The sequence below is a fragment of the Strix uralensis genome, chromosome 5 (genome assembly GCF_047716275.1).
Source record: "Strix uralensis isolate ZFMK-TIS-50842 chromosome 5, bStrUra1, whole genome shotgun sequence".
Lineage (NCBI taxonomy): Eukaryota > Metazoa > Chordata > Aves > Strigiformes > Strigidae > Strix > Strix uralensis.
In genome coordinates, this window is record NC_133976.1 from 16,416,580 (window position 1) to 16,440,718 (window position 24,139).

At 37.4% G+C, this 24,139-nt stretch overlaps 1 protein-coding gene across 1 annotated transcript in view; it reads right to left on the reverse strand.

Moving 5' to 3' along the window:
- Positions 1-663: 663 nt before the first annotated feature.
- The window catches only part of LRRK2 (leucine rich repeat kinase 2), a 72,217-nt gene continuing 48,741 nt past the window's right edge, over positions 664-24,139 (reverse strand). Inside the window, exons 32-51 of the mRNA XM_074870008.1 lie at positions 23,109-23,310; positions 22,410-22,498; positions 21,370-21,557; positions 20,281-20,435; positions 19,136-19,282; positions 18,791-18,982; positions 17,903-18,049; positions 17,494-17,594; positions 17,130-17,320; positions 16,297-16,457; positions 15,319-15,489; positions 13,390-13,490; positions 12,537-12,731; positions 11,347-11,540; positions 10,982-11,054; positions 10,223-10,407; positions 8,652-8,804; positions 7,688-7,896; positions 4,378-4,452; positions 664-2,440 (exon numbers count right to left, since the gene is read on the reverse strand). Of these exons, the coding sequence (XP_074726109.1) occupies positions 2,319-2,440; positions 4,378-4,452; positions 7,688-7,896; positions 8,652-8,804; positions 10,223-10,407; positions 10,982-11,054; positions 11,347-11,540; positions 12,537-12,731; positions 13,390-13,490; positions 15,319-15,489; positions 16,297-16,457; positions 17,130-17,320; positions 17,494-17,594; positions 17,903-18,049; positions 18,791-18,982; positions 19,136-19,282; positions 20,281-20,435; positions 21,370-21,557; positions 22,410-22,498; positions 23,109-23,310 (3,051 nt within the window). The 3' untranslated portion in view covers positions 664-2,318. The remainder of the gene's footprint in view (positions 2,441-4,377; positions 4,453-7,687; positions 7,897-8,651; positions 8,805-10,222; positions 10,408-10,981; positions 11,055-11,346; positions 11,541-12,536; positions 12,732-13,389; positions 13,491-15,318; positions 15,490-16,296; positions 16,458-17,129; positions 17,321-17,493; positions 17,595-17,902; positions 18,050-18,790; positions 18,983-19,135; positions 19,283-20,280; positions 20,436-21,369; positions 21,558-22,409; positions 22,499-23,108; positions 23,311-24,139) is intronic.

Genomic DNA, 24,139 nt, shown 5'->3' on the forward strand with positions numbered 1-24,139 from the left:
AGGGACAGATGCTGTGGGCTGTCTGCTTTATTTGACAGGACATGCCCTGACACTATTCTCTCCAAGAAATGCCCTGCTTGGCAGACAGGCAGCTGCACCGCATGAGCTGAACAGGGCTCCAGCTGGCTAGAGATGCACTTCTAGACTGTATCAAATGGCAAAGAATAACAAGCACCAATGCAAGATCTTCTCCAAATCTCTTCTAGTACTAAAAAGTATTTGGGGGGCATGCAGCTGGATCACTGTGCTCCATGTCAGTGAGTGCTGTATTGCTGAATAGTCACAGTGGGTTACCACTGTTACAGAATTTTACCTTCTCACCACTGATAATTCAACAGTGGCCGATTGAGGCAGATTTGTAACGACTTCCCGTCTTTGGTTTCATTGCTATGGTGTCTTTCATTCTTTGCTATCCCTGTAATACCCAGCATGTAGGCCCGATTCAGTCTTCTTTTCCAGAAACTCTCAGAAGTGACTAATGACTGTGAGGACAGTAAGGGCTCAAGACGCGCATGATGAGACAGAACAAGTGGGAACGCAGCTGTGTCAACACAACTCACAGAACTGGGATCTTGCATCATCCTGATGTAAGGGATAAAGCTCCACAAGAACTGCACACAAAAGCTCCTCCTTGGAAATTCAGTGATCAGGAAGTAGACTATGTTATTAACAAAGCAGTTTTAATAAAAAGGTTTAAGGCTTACATCCAAAAAGACTTATAAATAAACATAATCACAATACATATATTCTATTTTTTTAAAAAGTATTCATTATAAGACAATATATATTTTCTGAGTTATAAAATCCCATATAAATAGCAAATTATTCTCAGTATGCAGATTACAAGAATACATAAAAACTGGGGTGCATATCCGAAAGGAATCCTGAGCACGCACTGAACAAATGGCGGAAAACAGAACAATGATACAGTTGGACACAATAAATGCTGTTGTCCTAGTATGTAATTTCTCCAAAACTGTACAAATAGAATTGAGAACTTTTCAGTTGCTCAACCTTATTCAGCTCCATAGACTCAGGAAGGACTCTGGATACTCCACTCCTTGAGATTCCAGGAGCACCCTATAGATTCTTTTGGTATCAAAAAAAGAAAATGACATCTGTCTTCTGATGGAAGGCACTTAGAGCAGGTCAGTGCAGGCTGTAAGAAGCAGCTTGGACTTAGAGCCAGAGAGCAGCAAAAGGCATCTCTTGAATGAAGATGCATGGCAACAAATTCTGGTAGTTACATGCAAGAGGTAGCCAATTCTTACACTCCTCAAGGTTCCCCTGCTTGCCTCCAAAACAACAATATAAATTCAAACAAGAATAAGTGGAAACTTCACATGTTAGAAATATCAAAGTGAAAGTTCCTCCCCCCCTTTTTTTTTTTTTTAGATTGAGATAAGCAAACCAGCGAATTGGACTAAGAACTCGCAGTCTGGCTACAGCAGCGTGCTTCTTTCTTTGTGGTACAAGTTGCAGCAGCATTTGGATCAGAGCTTTCACCCTGTGTTTTCACTTGACTTTTCAAAGTGAGCTGTACAACAGATCCATGTGAATGGTAATGTTCATAACGCTGGGACTACATCTCCTAGAACAAGGCAGACTGCAGTACTGCAAGAGGACACCTACTTGCAGAAGCCTGTCAGTGTATTTAGATTCTAAATTCTGAGCTATTTTATTATGTAGCACAGTTGTTTTTTTTCTGATCATAACAAAAAAAAAGTCAATTATTCAATGACTATCCTGCCTGTTGTTTTCAAGGAGTAATATAGTCATTATATGTTCCTTTAAACACTCCTGTTATATAAAATATAATGTTTTCTTTCATATACTCAGGGTCATGAGCTCTGACTTATTACTAAAACATCAGAGCAAACTCATACATGCAAACTGCAATAAACACACAGAGGCTTAAATTTTGCTTCTTATTATAGTGTCAACCCAGTAGAGATAATGAAGACAATAAGAGACATTTATAGTCTCCTGGCTTATTCTCAATTTAACCAGGATCAAAAACCAGATGAACAATGTTATACTGAAGTTAAGCCATAGTTGCTGAGAGCAGAACTTCGTAAGTAAACAACAGATGCATCATAACGCTTTAGATTCTGAAATTCTCCATAGTTCTCTGCCCTTTCAAATATTAAAAATAACTTATCCTTCTCTTTTCTTGGTATCCTATGAATACCAACCGCCTCTCTCATGGCAACTTTCTTCCCGGTTTTCAGTTAAAGACCCAGCAAGAAGTTGCAAATATTGCACAGTACATTAGGGTGGAAGACTACAAAAGAGAACGGCACTTGCAGGGGGACTTTTTAGTCCAAAGACACAGTCTTCATTTTTTCTGCTAGTTCCTGTCTCATTTCTATATGTTTTTTCAGGTTTTGCACTTCATGGGGCAGGTTAATGTCCCACACTGACACGCAGGATTGTAATTCTGGAAAAAGAAATTGAAAAAAATTGAAAACTGCAACAGAGATGAATTATTGCATAGTTAGAAGTGGGTTTGCTTGTCTGCTTATATTTTAGTTACTCATAAATTGCCTCAATGAAGCATGATGCTTAGGACCTGGAAGACAAGTTGTATGACACTTTATGTGTGACGTAATGCAGTTATGGGTTACAAGCTGTTTGTACTTGCATGATGATTTGGATTCCAGTTCTTAAACTTAGAGTATACCATTTAAAAGCAGTTAAAAAACCATTCCTGGTGCCTGTGGGCTGTAAGGTACTGACCTGAGCTACAGCTAATGTTAGTACTGAGATGCTTGCATAGAATTTCATCTCTATATTCCTGAGCAGATATACCCTGAATGCTTACAAGACTCAAACCCCATTCACTGTAAACTAAAAATGAAAACTGATTTCACAAGGTAGTGACTATACTGGGAAAAGGTCACTTCTTCAATCTCCCTTCATGCAAATAACATTTTTTCATGGAGAATTCACATTGCATTTAGTGGAATAAGGATAATTGAGAACACTTGCATGAGTAGGGTCTCACAAACTAAGGCCCCAAAGTTTCTGGAAGTCTCTGATTCCTCTCTGTATAATTAATGGCACTCTTAAATAAAATAAAAAAGCTAAAAATGCAGTAGGTTTTCTTATGGTAATAATCAGGGAATATCAGAATATAAAAACCACTGCCATAGGTTTGATTCTTATTTTAGTCCAATCAGTCAGCTCATCTACACTTGCCACCCTTAACTTTATACTGTTATGGCCACATTTTTAGGAGTCACTGAAACTGGGATGAGATAAAGGTGAAGTGCGGCACTGGTCAGACCATCAACTCTAACTGTTCTTAGAAAAACTAAAAGATGGAGATTTTCTATCTTCCTATTCCAGCACTTTGCTATCCTAATTGTCAGGAAGCTTTTCCTGATGTCTGACCTAAATCTCCCTTGATGTAATAGAAAATGGTTAGTCGTGATCCTACCCACAGGGAATATGTAGAAGTCTATTCTCTTCCTCTTTATTTACATATTTGAAGCTTATTATCACGTCCTCTCTAAGCTTTATTTATAATAACCAACTTAACTTCCTGCAATGTTTCCTCACAGGTTGCATTTCTCTCCTCTGGACTATTGTTAATATTCCTAATAGTCTAGATCATTCAGCAGTGTCCCAAACGGATACACTCCTTCAGCAGAGGCCATATCAGCACTCAGCAGAGTGTAAGAATTAGCTCATGTCTTACAGCCACCACGTTTCAACTGGTGTGAGAATGTTTGCCTCTTTTGCAGCAACGTGACACAGTTGACTCATGTTCAGCTTGTGATCAATTATAACCCTTTTTCTGCAGCACTGCTGTTTAAGCTGATCATTTCCTCATGTTAGTACAACGGATCATTCCTAATTAAGTAAAGGTCTTGCATTTGTCCTTACTGAATTGTATCTTATTTCCTTCCAGACCATTTGTTCTATTTGTCAAGGTCATTTTGAATTCTAATCCTGCCCTCCAGTGTGCTTGTGGCTTTGTCTTAACTGAGAATTGGCTTCAAATCTGAAAAGCACATTCACTATTCCTTCATCCACATCATTCATGAAAACATTGAGGATTCCTGACCTAGTACAGACCCCTGTGGAAATCCTTTTGATACATTCTCCAATTAGACAATGACATTTACTCTTCAAATACAGTTTTCCAGCAAATTTTATTAGATACTTCAAATAGTGGCTTCCTCTGATCCATTTTTGGAAGTTACTGTTTGTATGGAGCCCAGAAATGCAAAAGACAATAAAAAGTAATAATGATGTTTCAGTGAAACTGTATCAAATTATGTTCATCAACTCTCCACTCTCAGTGGGTAGTCAAGCATAATAGTGTGTACTCCACTGATAATACAAATTAATAAAACACAGCTCAGGTACCTTTGTGATATTTGTTGTCCTCGGTGTCACTTTTATAGCAATATCCCAAAACCAGGACCGCATTCCTGAGACTCCCTTTTTCAAAGAAATAAAATGTCACATTTTAATTTTAATGGGAACTTTGTAATTTAATGACAGAAAGAGTAGATGACATCATGCCACTAAGAGGACAGAAAGCAGAGTTCAGTCAACCGGAGCCTTTATTCAAAGTCATTAACCATGAAAAACCCAGACATGAAAACAATATAGTTCACATCTCCATTTAATGTAGGGGTTTATCAGGGTTCAAAGGCATAAGCACTGGATCAGCCGGCCAGCCTGTTGAACAGGCCTAAGAACAAAGCACCCTATTATATACCATAAGCAGAGGCAAGAGGGTCACAGGGAACTGATGTCACGGTGAAGGGATGGGCTGCAAATGAAGTCCCAGTGCACAGCAGAATCAGAAAGTGCCAGTAATCAGTTTGGTTATGAAAAAAACTGAAACAACAAAATGTGATACAGGCTAATTAAAAGTGTTCTGAACTAACGATGGCATGGAGGTGGGAAAGGAGAGTTAACGGGGAGGTAGAAATAGAGGATGGATCATAGGAAGGTGCCTACTGAATAACGCAAAAAAATGCTAGGAAGACTGGAGTGGTTGGATCACAGAGGGATAAGTTGAATGTGCCAGTGTTTCAGCATCAACTTCCTGCTTATTCCCAATAAGACACGTTTACAAATGTCTTGCAAGACAGATGGCAGCTGTTACATGTTCTCCTGCCACAGCAGCTCCTTGTCCTACTGGCAGCACAATGAGGGCGGTGAGCCCTTGGCTGTAGGCTAGCAGAGGAATACAGGACCCAGCCTCTGTACCTGGGTCACGGCTCAGGCCAGGGAAAGAACAGCCCTCTGTCTGCAGACACCCCAGCCACAGCACTGCCCCCCACACCTCTTCATACATGAAGTCTTACACACTCCCCCAGGGAAAAGATGAGGAGCGGCTCAGTTTGTGGGGTATAAATAGACTGGAGTATGGCTTACTGTGAAAGCCACAGTCCTGGAAGTTTTGTGTGACCACACTGCACTGTCCCCCCCATATGTTCCTTCTGAATTGTCAAATGTTTCAAGTGGGTCCCCCAGGACCTCTGCAAGGTAGAGAGAGATTTTTGGTGCCCTGTGGAGATCTGCAGTATATTCTCCTTTGATATTGATGTAAATCTGCTTATGGTAGATGGGGGCGGGTTGGAACCATACACATCTTCCATGCTCAGATTTTTCATCACTTTAATTTTTTCTGCAACCAGTCCCATTCATACGCCTTATCAAAGTAACTGGAACTTAAGTATAATGTTTCTTACTCAAACTAGGTTCCTTTCTTATATATAGAAGTCTAAATTTTCACTTGCAAAATGAACTATAGATTTACATATAATTCACTATGGTAAGTCTTATGTCTATTATACCTCAGTGTGTTAGGTGAGAGAATTAGAAAAAGACATTATATTTCCATATTCATATATGAACTACAGATAAAATTGATGTCTCGAAGTCTGGCAATCTATTTTCCCTGAAATATTTACATCTGATTGACATTATATATTTTAATCTTAAATGAAACTATTTAATACAAAAATATTTCCCTCTATCTTCTCTCATTTCACACAAGAAATGCATTACTATTGAAGAATTGCTCAGCAGCCTCAGTGCCATTTTCACTGATTCTGTGAAAATCCCAGTAGAAACAAAGTCCTTGAACTTAGGAAAAAACTCAACCCTTATAAATAATTGCTGGGAAAAGATGATCAAAAAAAAAAAGTACACATCAAACTGCATGTATCAATCTTACTTGACATTCTTGAGATTTGTGCAAACGCAGCTAAACTCTTCCTCCTGAAGTATTAACTTTTCTATACATAAAATATTGATTAAAAATGTTGAGGTGGCTAGAAACAAAGAGTATGAGACTCAAGGCTTTGTAAATCACACTGTATTATTCTATACAATATACTTTCCCTATCAGTGACAGTAATAAGTGAGGCAGAAATTTTGTTTTCATAGTAACTATTCTTTACAAAATGCTAAAAATAAAACGGCCTTTTATAGTACTAATATTGTAGCTATCAGGACTAGGAGGAATGAAAATGCTGTGCTAGTGAATCTGGGCTCTATAGCTGGCACTCTTAACAGCTGAGGACTGAACAGACTCTACAAACTTGCTGTCTCAGGCAAAGGCAAGTCAGAGGAAGATGGAGTTTTTTTGACTCATAAAACACTATCAGCACTATGAGCTAACTGTAGTCTGTGGATACTTCTGGTGCCAGAGAGGAAAAAGCAGCCGCAAATTAAGGTCATGATGGTAATGAGAAAACATCCACAGCCTGCAACTATGAAGTTTGCTAGCAGGATTAGAGTGTGTTTCTGAGTGCCCAACCACAGCTTCAGAGTCTTCTTTTGACAGCACACACACTTTAAATCACACTGACAAGGGACCTCCAGAGGTTTTTTTCAAAACACAGTGGAAGGCGACGGGAAGCCACATGTGCACAGAGTACTTTTTGAAGTAATGTGTATTTTGAGTGTACCACTGCAGTACAATGAACTCTTGAGTTTTGGGGAGAGATGCAGGAAAGTGTACAGGTGAAGGAAGTTACAGCAGTCAAGAAGTGCCACATACTCAACTATGCTCCTCTGGCTGTTTGTAATTACCACTGAAAACCCACAACTACTATCTTCCTACAGTAGCTCAAAACAACTGGCCCTGGTGACAGGAACAGCACACGTGTACAAATCTGCACCCTGAGTTCAAGTGTGTAGCACTTCCCCAGCTTTGCTGTGATTTGCCTGTGACCCAAACCTAAAAGAACCACTCCTGAATAAGGATGGGAGAAGAAAACAAGGCAATAAGCAATTAAGGAAAAATTACTAAAACCTAACAAGCTCCACAGAGAGAGAAGCCTGAATTGTAAAACTTAAGGTGGAGGAAGAACACAGGCAGACACAGATCAAGGTGAAGACTATCAGACAGAAGATGGTGAGAGCTGTGCTGATGGCACAAGGACGCAGTGAAGGTGGAGTGTGTTCATGTGCTGATCAGCGACAAGCCAGGGAAGAGCTGCTGTCTGATGTGGGCACAGGTATGACAGCCTGCTGGTATCCAGCTAACACCAGCGTGCCTGACATTGACTGAAGATGACAGCAGTGCAATAGAATGAATGAACAAAACATGGAAAATGCTAATTTGTTCCTGGAACACCATGTCAAACAGGACACAGCAATCCTAAACTTTGCAATGATTTCAAAGTACTCATCATTTGATGGTTTTACTTACCTAGCTGAGCTGTTATCATGACTCTAACAGAATCACAAAAGTTGTCTATAACTCGTACAGGACGACGTGTTGATAAATCAAGCAGCAAGATATGTCCTCCACCTGTTCCTATCCACAGTGCAGTATTCTTCTGCAGGCAAATTGTCTTCACTCTTCCAGAATAAGCCAGTTTATGTTTTGATTCCTTATTTAGTTTTTCCACTTTGTCCCTGCAAGTATGGAGAGAATTTGTATTAAAATCTGGTGGCACACTATTCCACAACTGCTAAAACAACTCTCTCAATACCAGCCTTCTAAAGAATCATTCATCAAGCCAAGCCACAAAAATCTCACTCTAATCAATTGACTGACTTGAAACAAACTAGGATGAAAAATACTGGACTTCTTAGACCCAGCTGGTCAAAAGGCCTTTAAACAGGAGGCAGGTATACTCCTCTGTTCTCTCCTACTCTGCAGGAGGATAATGTCACAGCAAAGCGGAGGAGCACACCTAGAGCTGCTCCTAACCTCACCATGAAAATGAAATGGATGTGCCACATTAAGGGAAAGGAACAATTTAAATACAAATGGAGATCACTGTCCCTGTAAAGAAAACTGATCTTCTACTGTATCTGTGCACTGGAGAGAGAAGACATTCTTATACAGGGGATGCAGGAAGTAACTGGATGCAAAAGCATTAGTACCTGAAGGACAGCAAAAGACTTTCTTCTTTCTTGAGCAGAGTTAACTGAATCTTCTCAACATCATAGAGAAGTTGTGAAATGTAATAAGGGTCTTAAAAAATTGAGATTCTGCATGGGATATTCTGAAGTTCTGGGCCAAAAGAGAGGAAAGGAATTCCGCATTTGCCCAAAGAACTGGGCAAATCCCTTACCTCCAGCAGGTTACGGTACTATGCTAGAGAAGGTAATCTGATATTCAGCTTTCTATGCATTGGGCCATCAATCTGAAATAAAACACTTACTTAAGAAAATGTGCACAGTCAATTAGTTCAGAAAGTTTTTCTGTCTTCTTATCCCAGATTTCCACAAAATGGCTGTTTTTCTTTGCCAAGTAGATGGATTTATCTGTTGCTATTGAAATAATGTTTGCATCACTGTAAGCATTATGACAGAACCTAGAAGAGAGAAGAACTCCAGTTAGATATACAGAAAATATCTAGTAGAAAAACTTGACTATTATGAGTGGGGTTAGCTTCCCTCTAACTCTTACAGAATCATTCAGCCTTAAAACCAAACTGGGCTAGCATACAACTGACAGGGTTTGCTATAATCTTCCTACAGTTTGATATAAATTCTCACAGTAAGGGAGTTATGCTTATGATATTCTTGGAGGCACAGCAATCCCCAAAACCTATTAATAAATCTTTCCCATCTATCTGCTCAAATCACGTATGCTCACATCACAGCAGGGCAAACTCCACCTTTCTCTTGCCATTCATTCAGTATTTGGAGACATTCGATAGTTCTCGCAGGGCGCACAAGACCATAAAGGGTCACTCAACACAAAGGTGACTAAGCCTAAAAAGCAGCAGTGAGATTTAGTTCACCCTGCTCTGCTCTTGTTTCACTTCAGCTGACAGCCTTTTTGACTATTTTTCTCTACATATGAATTTGTCTCTCATGCCAGATCTGTGCCTGCACGTATCAAAATATTATTGACCCTGCAAATTAACAGCATTAGCTTATTTCACTGACTCTTCAATCATCTCAAAGAACACCTCAAAATCACAGGCCCCTGATAGCAGACACTCAGTAACACTGCTACTTTCCCTAATGTTATTTGGTTTTGACAACTTTTATTTTCAAAATTGTATACAGTTTTGCCTTCACGAAGCTCAAATTATTCCTGTGACATATTCTGCATCTTGTCATTGAACTGCATTTTACTGAAGTTTTAGTTTCTTGCTTTATATTAACACATTATTTTCCAAAGCAAATTAATTTCCCAGAATAATCTCTACTAGCATAAAATTAAACACTGCTTTCCCTGCTCAGGAAAAATTCCCCTTAACTTCAGAGCAGGGTTTGCCCATGTGAGAATTATATCAAACACTCCAAAACCTGTAGTCTCTGATTTCTAAATAATGAGAAGTCAGCAGTCATCCATCATTTAACTATATAGGGCAAAGATATGCACACATATCATACTGACAAACATATAAGGACAAATACAATGCTAAGTACGTGTGTATAATTTTAAATAATGCAAACAGGGCCTGGACAAATGCAACTGGTGGAGAAAAACTAATCAGTCGCATTTATACATTTTCTGACTAGATACTGACTTTATAAATCCTTTATACACTAAAAATGCATATCCCTTGTTTAAAAGCAGCAATGACTACTTTAAACACTACCCACTGATCTTATTTTAATGCATGTTGTATTCCATCTGTATTATGGAAGGAAAAGAATGGAAACAAGAAAACTCAAAGAATGAGCTGTTAGAAGAAGACATTACATCAAAGTACAAAGTATCAGAAATCTTTAATGAAAACAAGAGCCAAGTACATCCCTTATAAAAAAAACTTACAGTTGACTTGTCTTTGTTTCAATGAGCTTTTGAACAGAGAAATCACTAGTTAAGGCAATGATCTTTGTTCCACAGCCTCCCCAGATTATATTTTTTTCAGATAAGTATGAGGATTCATTTAAGCACATCAGTGGTGTGCTAATATTTCCTATAGTTAGTATCTTCAAAGGTGTAGCACCCTTACACTGCAAGAAAAAATATACTTTTCATTAGAAACATGGAGTATACAGACACTCAGAAACTGTTAAAACAAGGCCACACAGCCTGCTGAATTAAATTTACAAAGCCAGATTTTCTGAACCATTATGGTATCTTTCCAGAATGTTAGAGACTGTTCTTTATCTGTTCAGTAAGCAGAACTCTGACCTACAGAAAATCTAAACAACATTGTCTTTTTGAAGATACCTATTCTACGACAATTTAGCGTGAATGAAAAGAAAAAGGAGCTATAACAGCAATAAATAAAGGAGATCAAAACTCTTAGAATATTCTTGATAACAACCATTAATGTCACTCTCTAGTCAGTTTGCCAGGCCTTTCAAAGTCCTAAAATGAGAAATAATTTCCCCCTCCTAACTCTATTGGTTAAAACAGATATTGTAAAATGTGTGCAGTTCCTCTAAGACTGCAGTAGAAAATTATTTTCAGTTTTAGAGAAGCAATTAAATAGTAAGCTGCATGAAATAAAGCTACTATTGGTAGCTGCTTTACATATTACTAATAGCATTTTATAGAACAGACGGCAAAGAACAAGTCTACCTTTACTGCTCTGTCTTCAAAAACTGCCAGTTTGCCATCAGCAGTGCCTACCAAGAAGAAATTCTTCTGTTTGCTGAAATAAAATAAAAGAATGAATTCTAGAACTGCCTTAATCAGGTAAGAAAAAATTAAATAAGTAGCCTCTGGTATTTCAAGATTTTCACTGAACACTAAAAGCAAATACAACCACCCATGGTCAGGAATGTAGTCTCCAGTTACACTGGGTGCAAAATTAAGTGAAAATACAGGCAAAATAAGCAGTTGTCTAAACAAAACTGCAGGAGTATACAGATGCTATTTTCTGATCATCTCTGTTTAGTCATATTTTCAAAACGAAGCCCAAAATATTTAAAATTCACTTATACCTTTGCTTTGAAAGAGAATTACAGTATAAACAAGTGATGGAATCTGACATTTTCTGCAGACGATGCCTCCTTGTTTCATCTTCTGTGTTAAGTGCCCACAGAGAACCAGACTGGGTTCCTGCTACAATCCAGTTTTCCTTCTCAGTAGGAAGGGTCACTAAGGCCAAACTTAAAATTTTACTATCTGCAATATCCTGAGTCAGAAAAAAAAGAAAAACAACCTGGTTATGATTTCAGTCAGGCTAAATGCTAGTAAATTGCTGGTAATAAAAATAAAGTACAAGCTTCTTGGACCCTGGACAAACCCAAGGCCTAATCTCCCCATTAAGAAATCTAATAGTAGCAGAATACACCTTCAACTGCACCATCTGTCTTCAAAGTGCTGGGAAGGACCCCTCAAACAGTACACAGGAAAATACCTAAGCTGAATGCTGAAAAAAAATTTCTCTCTCTATACTAATGAAGGTCTCAAAGCTATCAGAGAATTAAGCAAATGAACCTCACTGCAATATACATTCAGTTTAATTGTTAACAATACAAGTACTGGTCTAATATTTTTCTCGTTTTAGCCTTAGAAAAATAAGCCATATAATCTATACCAAAGCTACCAATTCAAATGTATCATGGTCAACAGATGGCAGATGGAAATATAACTTAAACAACTTTGATGATGAGTCACTCAGTTCTGGCACACATGTTAATCACAGCACATCAAGCCTGGGTAAAACGTTTTTCCTTTTCTGACAACACAGGACTGAGATGTACAAAAATCAAATTAAAAGAGCTGGAGGGTGACCCAAAGTTGCACAAGGCGATGGCATCCATGGTAAGAGAGGAGTCATTAAGAGACCAGCTGGATTGTTAAAGGAGGCAGAGACACAAAGGGTTGTATAACTGTTAGTCCTGTTCTAGCCTCCATGCTAGAAACAGCTTCCATCTGAGTGGAAGAAAGGAACCCAGTAGTGGAAAGACAGTATTTGAGAAAGCTTAGGCTGGATAGCAGGAAGCGAGGAAAAAGCAACTGCTTTTCTGCTTCATTTCATGGATAAATGATGACTCACTTATGAGCAATCTTTGTTCTCTCAAAGCTTAGCTTTCCAGAAGTAATATCCTGCTGTTAAAATGCGATTAATTCTTCTGAAATATGGGTGCCAAAAAAAATCAGAATAAATGACAACTTCCCCACATACCTCACAAGTATGTCCATCTGTATTTAGGTTCACAAACGAAAGTTGTGCTTTTTCTGTGTTCCCATTGCCTATCCAGACTCCTGCCTTCTTGCAGCTCTGATTGGCAGCTACCATGCACTCTGCTGTAGACGTGCTGGGTATTGAAACATACCTCATCAAACAGATAAGCTCTGCAGAATTCAGGATCTCATAAACCTACAAAGAAAGCCACAGCACGCAGATAGTAATAACAGTGGCTTGTAGAGTGATAAATAGCAAGCAACGGATAACAATGTTTAATGGAATATGGACACAGCATCTCAGCAGGTCTGCTCATTTGTATTACCATTATTAATGAGCAATCTCTGTGCACTGAGCAACACTGACTCTTAATTTTCTGTTAAAATTTCAGGAAGTCAAGAGGGTTAAGGTGTGTTTGAAAATTTTGCCCATTTCAAAGAGCAACGTGATGTGTGATAACAGACAGCGGGTTTCAGATCCAGATTGCTGTTCCTCCTCTCACACGCATGGAACAGTGTAGGGTAACTGCACTGATACTGTATAACAAAGTCCTTTTTGCATAGCTCTAGTAAAGACTGTGAAGTAATCTGAATCCTGTTTTGCTACAATCACTGTACAGCGACACAGGGGAAAACATCAGGCTAGAACAAATGGTTGGTAGATTTGAATGGAACAGTTTATCCTGGATGGCAAGAGCAGGCAATGGTTCATGGCTGTTTCAGTTTCAGAAAAGAGGAACAGAAAACCCCCCTGTGCCTCTTACTAGCTTAAATGTCTCATTTCTTTTTAGAAAGCCCAACAACTTTATGGTATTATCTATCACAAAACCACAAATAAATAAACTAAGTAATACCTGGGAAGATGTTGGTCGTTCCTGAGGGTTTTCCTTCAAGCACTTTTTAATTAAATTTTCAACTTTAGGCCAGGGGGCACACCCATATTCTTTGACAGGATCTAAAATGTAAAATTAGAAAACTTCTTAACTAGTCTTTACCATAGTCCAGAACTGAGAGTTCTGAATAATTTTCTTCTTATTTTATGAATTCATCTACCTTCTTATAGAGCTGGTCTAAAGAAGTATCATACGCTTATATAAAATGTCAGCATGAACAGCTTAGAATTTCTCATCTGCCATTAAATGCTAGAGCATGAAATGGTAGAGCTAGAGCCCTTTTTATTAAAAGCAGTTAAAGCAAATAGGTTTTGCTTTTTCTTTAATGTCCCTATATCTGGGACTGAATCACAGCTTTTTGTTACTTGTGTTTTGATTAATGATGACCATTCCAAGGCATGTCATTTCAGTCTGTAAGTCTTTTCAATTCCTGGGAACATTTTTTTCCACATTTATTCTTCTGTGTTTGGCAGAGTATATGGAATATAGATGAACTTTCAATAAAATGTATAGCAATTTAGATAAACAATTCCATATAGTATTTATGAGATATGGAAGTTCCCACTCAAAGCTCTGAATATATATCTTATGACTATAGGTGCTGACCTCTGTAAGAGCAAATCACTCATAAATAATGGTGCCTATATTGCTTTTCCTTTTAGTTTATCATAATCCACAGCAGATATTCCAGTCCTGCATTAGACAGAGGTAACATTAAAGACAAATACCTGCAAATGAACATATTCTGTTCACCAAATGATACGCACTGTTTACTCGTGAGCTCATCCAGCCCCTTTTTTGGTGGAAATATATAAATGATGAGCATGTGCACAGATGTAACTGTACTATCTCCAGAAACTAATACTTCTGATTATTTCATAGGGCTCATAATACAGAAAACAGCCAAATGGACAGCAGCACTCAAGAAATACTCCGTCATCACTTCCTGGGATGGCCTCTTCAGGGAGGGGGTTTAAACTGTCTGAGCTATGGATTGGACTATTCTCCTTAAGGAGTAAAAAAAGTATGATTTCGCTGTCTCTCCCAATGGAGAAACAATGCCATATTAAGTGGTATGGTTGCTGCCCTTTCCTAGCTGGACTGACTTTTTAGTCTTAAAGAATGTTTCATGAGTATATCCACTATTGCAGGGCAATAAATAAGAATGCCACACATTAAGCTTGTAGTACGATAAAAATACAACAGCTCTTTAGACTGAAGTTGCCAAATACTGACCTACATTGTCCAGCTGACTACATCACGTCTAGCCTGATAGCCTGTTTAATCTTCCTTCCAGCAGCCAACAACTACAGATTGTAATGCAGATGGAATATGAAGAATGTTACATAGCTGGGCCGAGACTTCACACTCTTGACAAGTTAAAAGGGAATTTCTATTAAAAACCTTTAGGGGTGGCTGCTCTTTTAAGGCAATGGTACTTTTTTTTTTTTAAAGATTTTAAGATATGCGGCTTCTCAGTAATGGAACAGAAGTGGAATTGTGTTTATGTTAGTGCATGATATGCATTATTTCAGTAATATGTAAGGGTCAAGTCCAGACATGGTATAAGATGATACCTTCAGCAACATCCATTTTAGCTAGGTTTGGACAAAATCCCAAGTATACAAAACCTCTATTTCTTTATAAAGTAAACCAGCTAGATCCCTTGAAATTGCAATGAAATTATAACCAATGTGATGTTGAATATATGCCTATTTCTCATTATTTCAAGACCTTATGAAACTAGGAGAAGCTTCTAAAAATTGTTATTATTTAGTCTCCTCCTCTGATCCATGTCAGATACAACACAAAACATGAGAGGTGTTATTTTTGGAGGAGGCAGGACACATGATCCACTTTCATGTTAAAACCTGAAGAAACAAGGCATACCTGGTAACTTTCCTTGTATTGCTAATTCATCAAATTCATTTGGAAACTTCAGGCCTTCCATTATTCTACCTCCTCCTGTTAAAATGTCATAAAGCAGCAAGCCAAATGAATAAACATCAGCTTGCTGATTGTAAATAACATTTCCTCTGGCCACCTCCGGTGCTCTAAATCCTGCAAATAAATCATTCATTAATAGTTATGATTCATACCAAGAAGAAGCCATCTTTATCCTTTTAAGAGCAAACACTTATTGATGAAAATGTCACAGGAAGTAAACCAAAAATGGCACACTATTTCTGGGCTGGCAATAGTTTGCATGTGGCAGACCTCCAAAAATATCAGCAATCAGTATAAAGGAAGGGGACAGTACATCAGTTACAGAGCTCTTGCACCATTACACATAAAATAATTCATTTATCATTGAATACTGAAAATGAAGGGCAAGTCTGCAGTCTTTACTGAAAGGCCATTCACACTTGAAGTCACACCCTCATGCACAATTTCCAAGACCTAAAGGCACTTTTTCAAATTGAATTGTCCAGTGCTTTAAAATGGATGTTAATATGCTCTCTCTAAAGTCAGGGAACAGTGGAGGTATTTATTGCCTTTAAAAAAAAAATCAAGACCTACCTGCATTACTGAAAATTAAAACCACCAATAATTTTAGCAGTATAATTTCAATATCACGATAACATACTAAAACAAGACAGCAAAAAATTACAAAGAATGCATGTAATTTAATTACTTCTCTTTTAAAACCTTTAGTATACTCCTTGATTCTTCTAAAATGGGTTAAAACATGAGTAGAAAGAAAGGCCAAGAGGTATATATCTGGCATCACAACTTGTAACACCATCAGGACTACATTTTGTGGTATTGAGTACAGTATAGACATGAGTTACTTCCTACAGACTACATAAAAAACATATTAGCTATTTTTTGGCATAGTGCACTGTAAAACAAAGCATTTTTCCATACCTGGTGTGCCTTCGGAGGTTTTTATTCCCATTCGGCAACAATACTGGGCAATGCCATAGTCAGCAATTTTTGCAATAACAGCTGAATTAGGATATAGGGTAAAGAGCAACACATTGTGAGGCTTTAAATCACGGTAGATGATCATTGCTGAATGCAGGTACCTGTTAATCAAAAAAGTATTTATTGAAAGCATTAATAATTCAGGCATGCATCTATACACACACACTGAATGCATTAGTCCTGCAACAGTAAAACATGCTTTCAAATGTTAAATATTGCGTTAAAAAAAAAAGTCAAGCATCACCAACATGACACTGCCTTACTGGATATTGACTTTAGAATTGTTCTGAAATACTACTGACTGGCACATAAACATTGCAGTGTTTTAGTACCAAGTCTTATCTGAAGTGTCATTGGCAGTTTGAAAACTGAATTTTAGAATTTTAAGCTGCATTGGTCCCTGAGCTCCTTTGCAGGTTTTGTCATTTTACAGTCACACTTCAATAGCTCCTGAGGACATTCATGGACTTTCAGCACTTTAAAAATGCTTAATTAATTAAATGAATTAATATATTTGACATTTTTAATAAGAAATCAACAGCCACATAGAAATTCCACCCAGAGCTCTTGCTATTTCTCTACTTACATGAGTGCCACTTGTTAGCAGAAAAAGACAGGTAACAAAAGTTTGTGGTATATATGAGCTAACCAATTATAAAAATACAAGCATTTGTCTGACCCAGGGGATATTCTGCTTGAGATATAAGAAAATATAAGCTTTTGATTTGCAGCAGCAATTTTGATTTTTACAGCAATGCGGAAGTCACATTTACCTTAAGCCGTCAGCGACATGTAGAGCTATCCTGTGCTGAAGTGTTCTAGTTAAACTGGCATTGTCTTGTTGAAGCAATCGATCGAGAGATCCTTTAAGGGCTAATTCCATCACCAGCATCCGGGGACGGATTGCAGCAGCCAGCAGAGACACTAAACTGGGGTGATGGAGGTGACAAAGCACTGCAAGCTCCTGTAAATTGTAAAATCAGATTAATACCGCAAATAGCATAAGCTCTGTAGATCTGAAGTAAACTCAGAAATGTTTTGGAGTGAAGTTTTGCAATTTACTTAAGCTTTTTAGGCTCTTCAGTAGGGTTGGTATTCCAAGAGCAGCACTACAGAAAAAAAGGCAATATTTCTTACCTGTCTTAGGAGCCTGAGGGAAGTATGTTTATTGAAAATCTTTACTGCAACCTCTTCTCCACCATAGGATGCGCGGTACACAGATCCAAACCCACCATCACCTTTTCAATGATAAAATTGAGAAGAATATTAAAAACAAAGGGCTATCAACCATTTCTCAAAAAAATAGCTCAAAGGGTCCAATCATCTACTGTGTTAGCCTTCATGATCAGTAATCTAAACACATAAAAACCAGTGTCCCAGCATACAAGTTAAATTCAAAACTTAATAACTTGAAATTCGGAACACCTTAAAAAATACATTTCCACAGAAGACAAATCTCTAAAATGTTCTCCATACGTTGCAGAAATGACTTCAATAGATTTGTTTACACAAGCTCTGTAAAAAAACCCTACAAAATAATGTTTACCCAAGAGAAATTCAGGAGCTTCATCAAATTCCAGGTCATCATTGTTCAGCATAATATTTCTAGGCAAATCAGCCAATATCAGATCAGGAGCAATCTGAGCTATTGGAATAGTATGTCTTGGTTGATCTGGATTTACCAAAAGATCACCTAAGAAAAACAAATGAGACAAAAAAAAAAAAGGGTAGTCATAATTCAAAAGGCACTGAAAGGTACATGGATCCCTGTGAGTGCATATGATCAATGTACCTAAAATTAAATTCATATGTGTGTGTATATATGTACACACAGAGACACACATAAACATACATACATATCCATATGGAACAGAACACTAATTAAGTTTGGCATTCAACTTACATGTAAGTATTACATTTAATTATTTTCAAGGTTCTGTATACGTACCAACCAAATGTGATAGCAACTGTTGCTATGTAACAACACCAAACTAATCAAGAGATTATTTTTCTGTCCATAAAAAGAAAGAATTTTGTTACTATGTAGAATGTCATCCTGAATGCTACTTTTCAAATTAGTGTTGTACGTGGTCCAACCAAAAGATGTACTATCAGTTTTACTATGTGCTGGATTCAGTTCCATCAATGAAGTTGTATTATCCATATCATGACAAAACAATTCTTTTCATTATTGCCATTTATACACAACTATACAGACTAGCTGCAAACTGTCCCATATTCTATACTTCTGCAGACGACTCTTACATAAAAAAAAGAACAAGTAGCTTTTGACTTATGCTGTAATTATTTCTTACAGAAATTAAACATTTTTAAATAACGTGAAGTACGCAAATGTTATAAAGCAGACGTTGTATAATATTTATCTACATACGGGTGTACCTCCATATACCTCACAAATGGCATAAATATATACCTTCTTCAGCTTTTTTAAGTAAGTCATCAAGTAGTATTTTTTGGTGTTCTTCACCATCCTGAAAGCTGTACAGAGCCCATTTCTTCAACAGTGTTTCTCCTTCACCACATACATCTATATCCAGCAAACCTGGAAACCATTCTTCCATAAGAGAATCTATGTGATCCACAACTTGCCCCAAAAGGATGCACCCTTTAAGAAAACAAAAATGGGAAATTACAGCCTCAGTCTGCCACACTTGTAATTACAAAGCTAAACTCTGCATTCCAAAGGCAAAAGCACAACAAACCAAAATGCCAAGCTGCAATCAAACTGGAGCAAAAATCAGGCTCAGGAATAATTAACCTTTTCTGCAAGAAGGTGCCGTAATTTTCAAAAAACTATCTGGGTTGTTGTCAAATATTGCTGATTCCACTAGACAATAAGCTTCAGGAGACCAATTCAAGTAGATGCCTTGTCTCCAATACATTCTATTAGGACGAAGAGCTCGCTCTAGAAAATACAAAATTAGATTAAAGATCTGATCTCCAATATGAATGTAATATTTTAAAATATTCGGAATAGTTCATGGTACTATATAATTATGGTTGTAGGTTTATGCCTACCCAAATAACAAACAAAGGCTACAACTTTGCAGTCAGAATAGCCCCGCAAAAGCTGAATATATGTCAACTGGCGTTCAGTTCTCTAAGGCATATCCACAAACTAAATATTTAATCAGATGGTAAGTCATGTAGCAGGTGATGCATGTAGGGATTACAGAAATGCTGAGGTACATACACAGAGTATCTTAAGCAACATATGAAAAAAAGTCAGTGATTTAAATTTTCCTTCTATCACATACTCATGAAATAGCAAGATATGACTGGAATTCTATACTCAGGAGGAAATTGAATGCCAGGAGAGCAGGCAGTTATAAATCATATTTGTAGAGCATTAGGAATGCATATTTTTCATACTTGTCACCAGTATTCATAAATCACACATTAAAAAACCAAAGATGAATGAAATTGCAAAGTTCAGCAGATAGATCTCATGTCAAAGCACAGAATTACTGGGAAAAAATTAAAGACCCCCCTGCCCCTCTGATAAAAGCAAAGGTTTTAGACTTGCATAAAGAGAGAATCAATGAACCTGAAGAAAAGCTGTTTGGTTTTCTCTGTGGAAGACATTCATTCCTATATTCTTTGTAGAAGCGAATGGAAATACTGCATAAATATAAGGATTTCCTCCATCTCTAGCATGTGAAGGAGAGAAATAGGCTGCTTACAACCTTCATTTTCTTTTGCACACCACTGTAAAGATCAGGCATTTTCTGTTCCTGGATATTTCTAACTTACAAAAATGACAATTGCTCTTTTCCCCACATTTGTGAAGTGGCCAGAAATTAGCTAAAGCAAAACAATATTGGGGATTAGAGCTTTAACATCCAGGTGTTGGCATCCAAAGCAAACATGCTGACTACTGCTTTTGAAGATAAAGATTTGTACCTCTTCCTGACAGCATGTAAGGTGATATTTCAAGCAACCTGTTGATCAGCCTGGACCAAAATCCCATAGGAAAGTATGGCATCTCATAAAGCCTGATGATAATTTCTGAATTTTCACAGTGGGGAAGCTCTATGACAGGTCTGTGATCAGACAAACTGAAAGAATAGAAATATTAGGCAGTCTTTAATGATGTACTTTATCCAAAGTGACTGATGACATACATTATTTATTATGTAAAATGCATTATTTATTAATGAATGAATGATTCAAATGATCAGGGAGCAGACAGATAGTGTATTTGCTTATTGTGCTTATTCGGGCTAAAGTGAAGTTCTGCTGTAATTTAAACCCAACAGAACCTCACTAACAATCATTCAATATCAAATGTAAATGTGAGAAAAACCTGGGGCACATATAAGGCAGGTAGGACATTCAGATAAAATCTTCCTATCCCAGGACTTTGAAGAACGTAGAAACTAATCAATGCAAACATGCAACACTCTCTCCATTAAGCAACATAACCATTATTAAACACATTAGGGAAATCTGTAATTGAGGCAGAGAAACTGTGTTACCTGCTTTAGATAAAGCAAAAAGACCGCATTCAAATTCATAACACTTTTTTTTTGTCACCATCTTTAATAACTAGACTCTTTGGAGGAGATACTGCCTCTGAATAACTTGGCTGTGGTTCTCACTCCAAGCAAAGAGGCAGAATTCATGGTTATCTTTTGTATTGCAATAAATATCTGTAATGTTGGCACACCATGATGTAAAGCTAAATTATAATCTTCCTGCTGTAGTCTCAAAGTGTGGTAACTATAAAAGAAATATTATCCTCATAAAGCATTTTATCATTTATAGATTCCACTGACCCACCACACTAATATGATGTAAGCTTTATCTGCTACAAGATCAGCTTAACATGTCTCTGAAAGCATTTACTAAAATCTAGTGTACTAAGTATATATCATGCTTTCATATACCAAACTGCTTTAATGATCAGTCAAACTAGTTAGCCTGTTGGGAGGTTTTTATTTTGATCGATCTCTCTATGGTTGTCATTTGTGGGTTTAGCTCTTTGCTTACCTGCTTGGGATTAGCAGTTGATCCTCTCCTAACGGCAAAGCAATCTGAAACTTTTCCAGAAGTTTAAAGTATTGTGACATGTAGATCTTAGGAAACTTGCTCTTCTTTAAAAGGAATTTTTCCACATCTGAACGCTTTACAATTCCCTTAGGATAATTAGAAGAGCCTTCCACTTTCACCGTCAGAATCTTTCAAAAAAGTAAAACAATTTCAGGTGCACAGTCCACATTATATTGCATTTTCCTGGCAAGCTCTGTTCCCTGAAATATATGGTAGCCTATTATTTAGGGGGGAAAAATGGACTCCATTTCACAGTGAAACCAAACATTTCCATAATGCTAGCCAGCAAGAAGGCAGCACTGAAAAAATTTAACCTGTCCAAGCCACTTGTGTTCTACCATTCTTTCAGTAGCTTTCACTGTGTGTTGTGATCTTCTTGGTCTTTTCTCAGTCTTAATCCCACCAGCTTTAAAGGCTCAAATTTACATTTTTGCCATCCCATTTCCTGCTCTGAATGAAAGGTAAAGTTTCAGAGGTTAGGAAATAATATATATAAAAAATTTTGAGAGCGTTTCTAGATCAATATTTCAATGATGGTGTCACTTAAGCAATGAGTCTGCTACTCTCCTGTCCCAACATGTGAATCTGTATTGCTCTGCCATCAAGCATCAAGCATACAATGACCCTTCTTCCCCCATACTTTAATCCAAAATTCCAGCTTTCATCTCAACCTATTGCAACATATTGAAGGATTACTTTGCATCCTTGGGGTTTTTCTATTCTACATGTATTCTTGTGTCCAGTGCAGTTTACATTATATTGGACGTTACAGTGTAAGGACATAGAAGCACTGAGACAGACAGTTGTCTAGAAATCAAAGGAAACAGAAAGAACCAGGTAAACGAATCTTGGCCCTGAGAAAATTCTAGATCATGAAACAGGAAACAAAGGGTGAAGAAGAATCACTGATAAATTACAGTGGTTTCAAACAGGGGAAAAAGTTCCATGAATGTAGATACAAACAGTAATCAGAGTCTAACCTGTGCCATGATTTTACAGAGCCACTTAGGATCTACAAAATACAGGTCTCTTAACTGTAATGCTGGGTCTTGAAAATGAAGGAGTACACCTGTGCAAAGAATACTGTAATTAGCAATGCATTTCTCAAGCTCTGTATCAAGCAAACTAAACACCCCACTCTGGGCTGGTTTTCTTACGTGACTCGACAGGAACAATTTGAATAATAAATACAGTGATTGAACTTTTGTCAATATTTCGGGAGGGTAGAACGCAATCATGGTTTGTTCAGCTTTACCTTTATTTTCAGATGTTTTGTCAGATTTGTAATCTGACTTGTTTTTTTGCCAAGCAAACGCTCTGTGTGGTTTATTATTTAATCTTATGAAGTCTGTACGACACTGAGATAAGCTGTTACATTTGTTCATTTAACTGCTATTCTATTCAAGCTATTAGAGCAATTGCATCTTTCTTCAGAAACTGTGTTGTCTAACCAGCAGGTATGATATTTTTAGGGAGGGGTAAGAGATATAAATTGTTACAGTAGTGATCGTTTATATCATGGAATTCCTTTATGACATAACAACCTGGATTATCAAACTAATGTTACCCAAGCTTAAGCATTTCAGCTCAACACTCTATGGCAACCTGTGTGAGGTTTAAAAATGTGTACAGGTCTGTCTGCCGCAGATTTGAAACATGCATTGAAGACAGTATTTTACCTGATTCATTCAGAAAATGAATCGCATGAGGGAGTTCATTTTCATCCAATTGTAACTGGCTTTCTTGTACCAGTTCCAGTAAGCGTTTCTGATCAATCACAGGAAATTCAATGGGGACATTTTTACGTTCCAGCAAAATTCTCTTCTCCAGCTCCAGGTAGCTGTCAGGAATTAGCTGACCAACCACTGGTTGATCTCTGATCTGTATAATTAGGAATAATAATCTTAAATGTATTCATTTATTCATGTGAAATGCAGACAATAAAATGAAGATGTAAGGTGGGTATGTCCACTCAACAGTAGCAGCAAGAAGGAACAAGAACACTCATTTATTGACTAACATGGATTCTGAAAGGTAGATGTTAACTAATTCTTCTTTCAGAATTATATTATGAATGTCTTTCTATAAATGAATACTCAAAGAAGAAAATATTGCCATTTTACATGTACATAAAAAAATCATATCTTCTCAGAAGACATACTTTCAAAGAGAAGCTTTCGAGTAAAAGGAAAATATTCACTGTATGAAGAGATGATGTCATGCATTTCAGGTTAACACAAGACAACAAGCAAAGGAATAAAGAAAAATGATACCTCTTGTAATCTGTAATATTTCTAGACACGTCTTTATATAAACTGCAGGGAAAAGGGTAGTAGCTCAACTAAAAGTCTCCACTGCTGATAGTCAGTGGACGAGAGGAAGAAATAAATTTAGCCACATTAGTGACAGGAAACAGAGTTGGGTGCTTTGCCTCTTTTTCCTGAGCCTGAGTTCCTTCCTGGAGACATCCTGTGACCTTTGCTATTAGCTAGCACATGACCAGGCTTTTCACTCTCCATGGGCACTGAGCTAGTCATTTTTTGAAGAAATGGGAAATAATTTTCCCAACACTTCCAAACTGTATTTTTAGTTTGTAATCTTTCTCTCAAATAAGTTAAACACCGATGCACCGCAGCATTTTTTGTGTCAAAAATGTGATTAGTACCTTGTGAAAATGTAATTAGTACCTTGTGTAATTTCAAAGACTCAG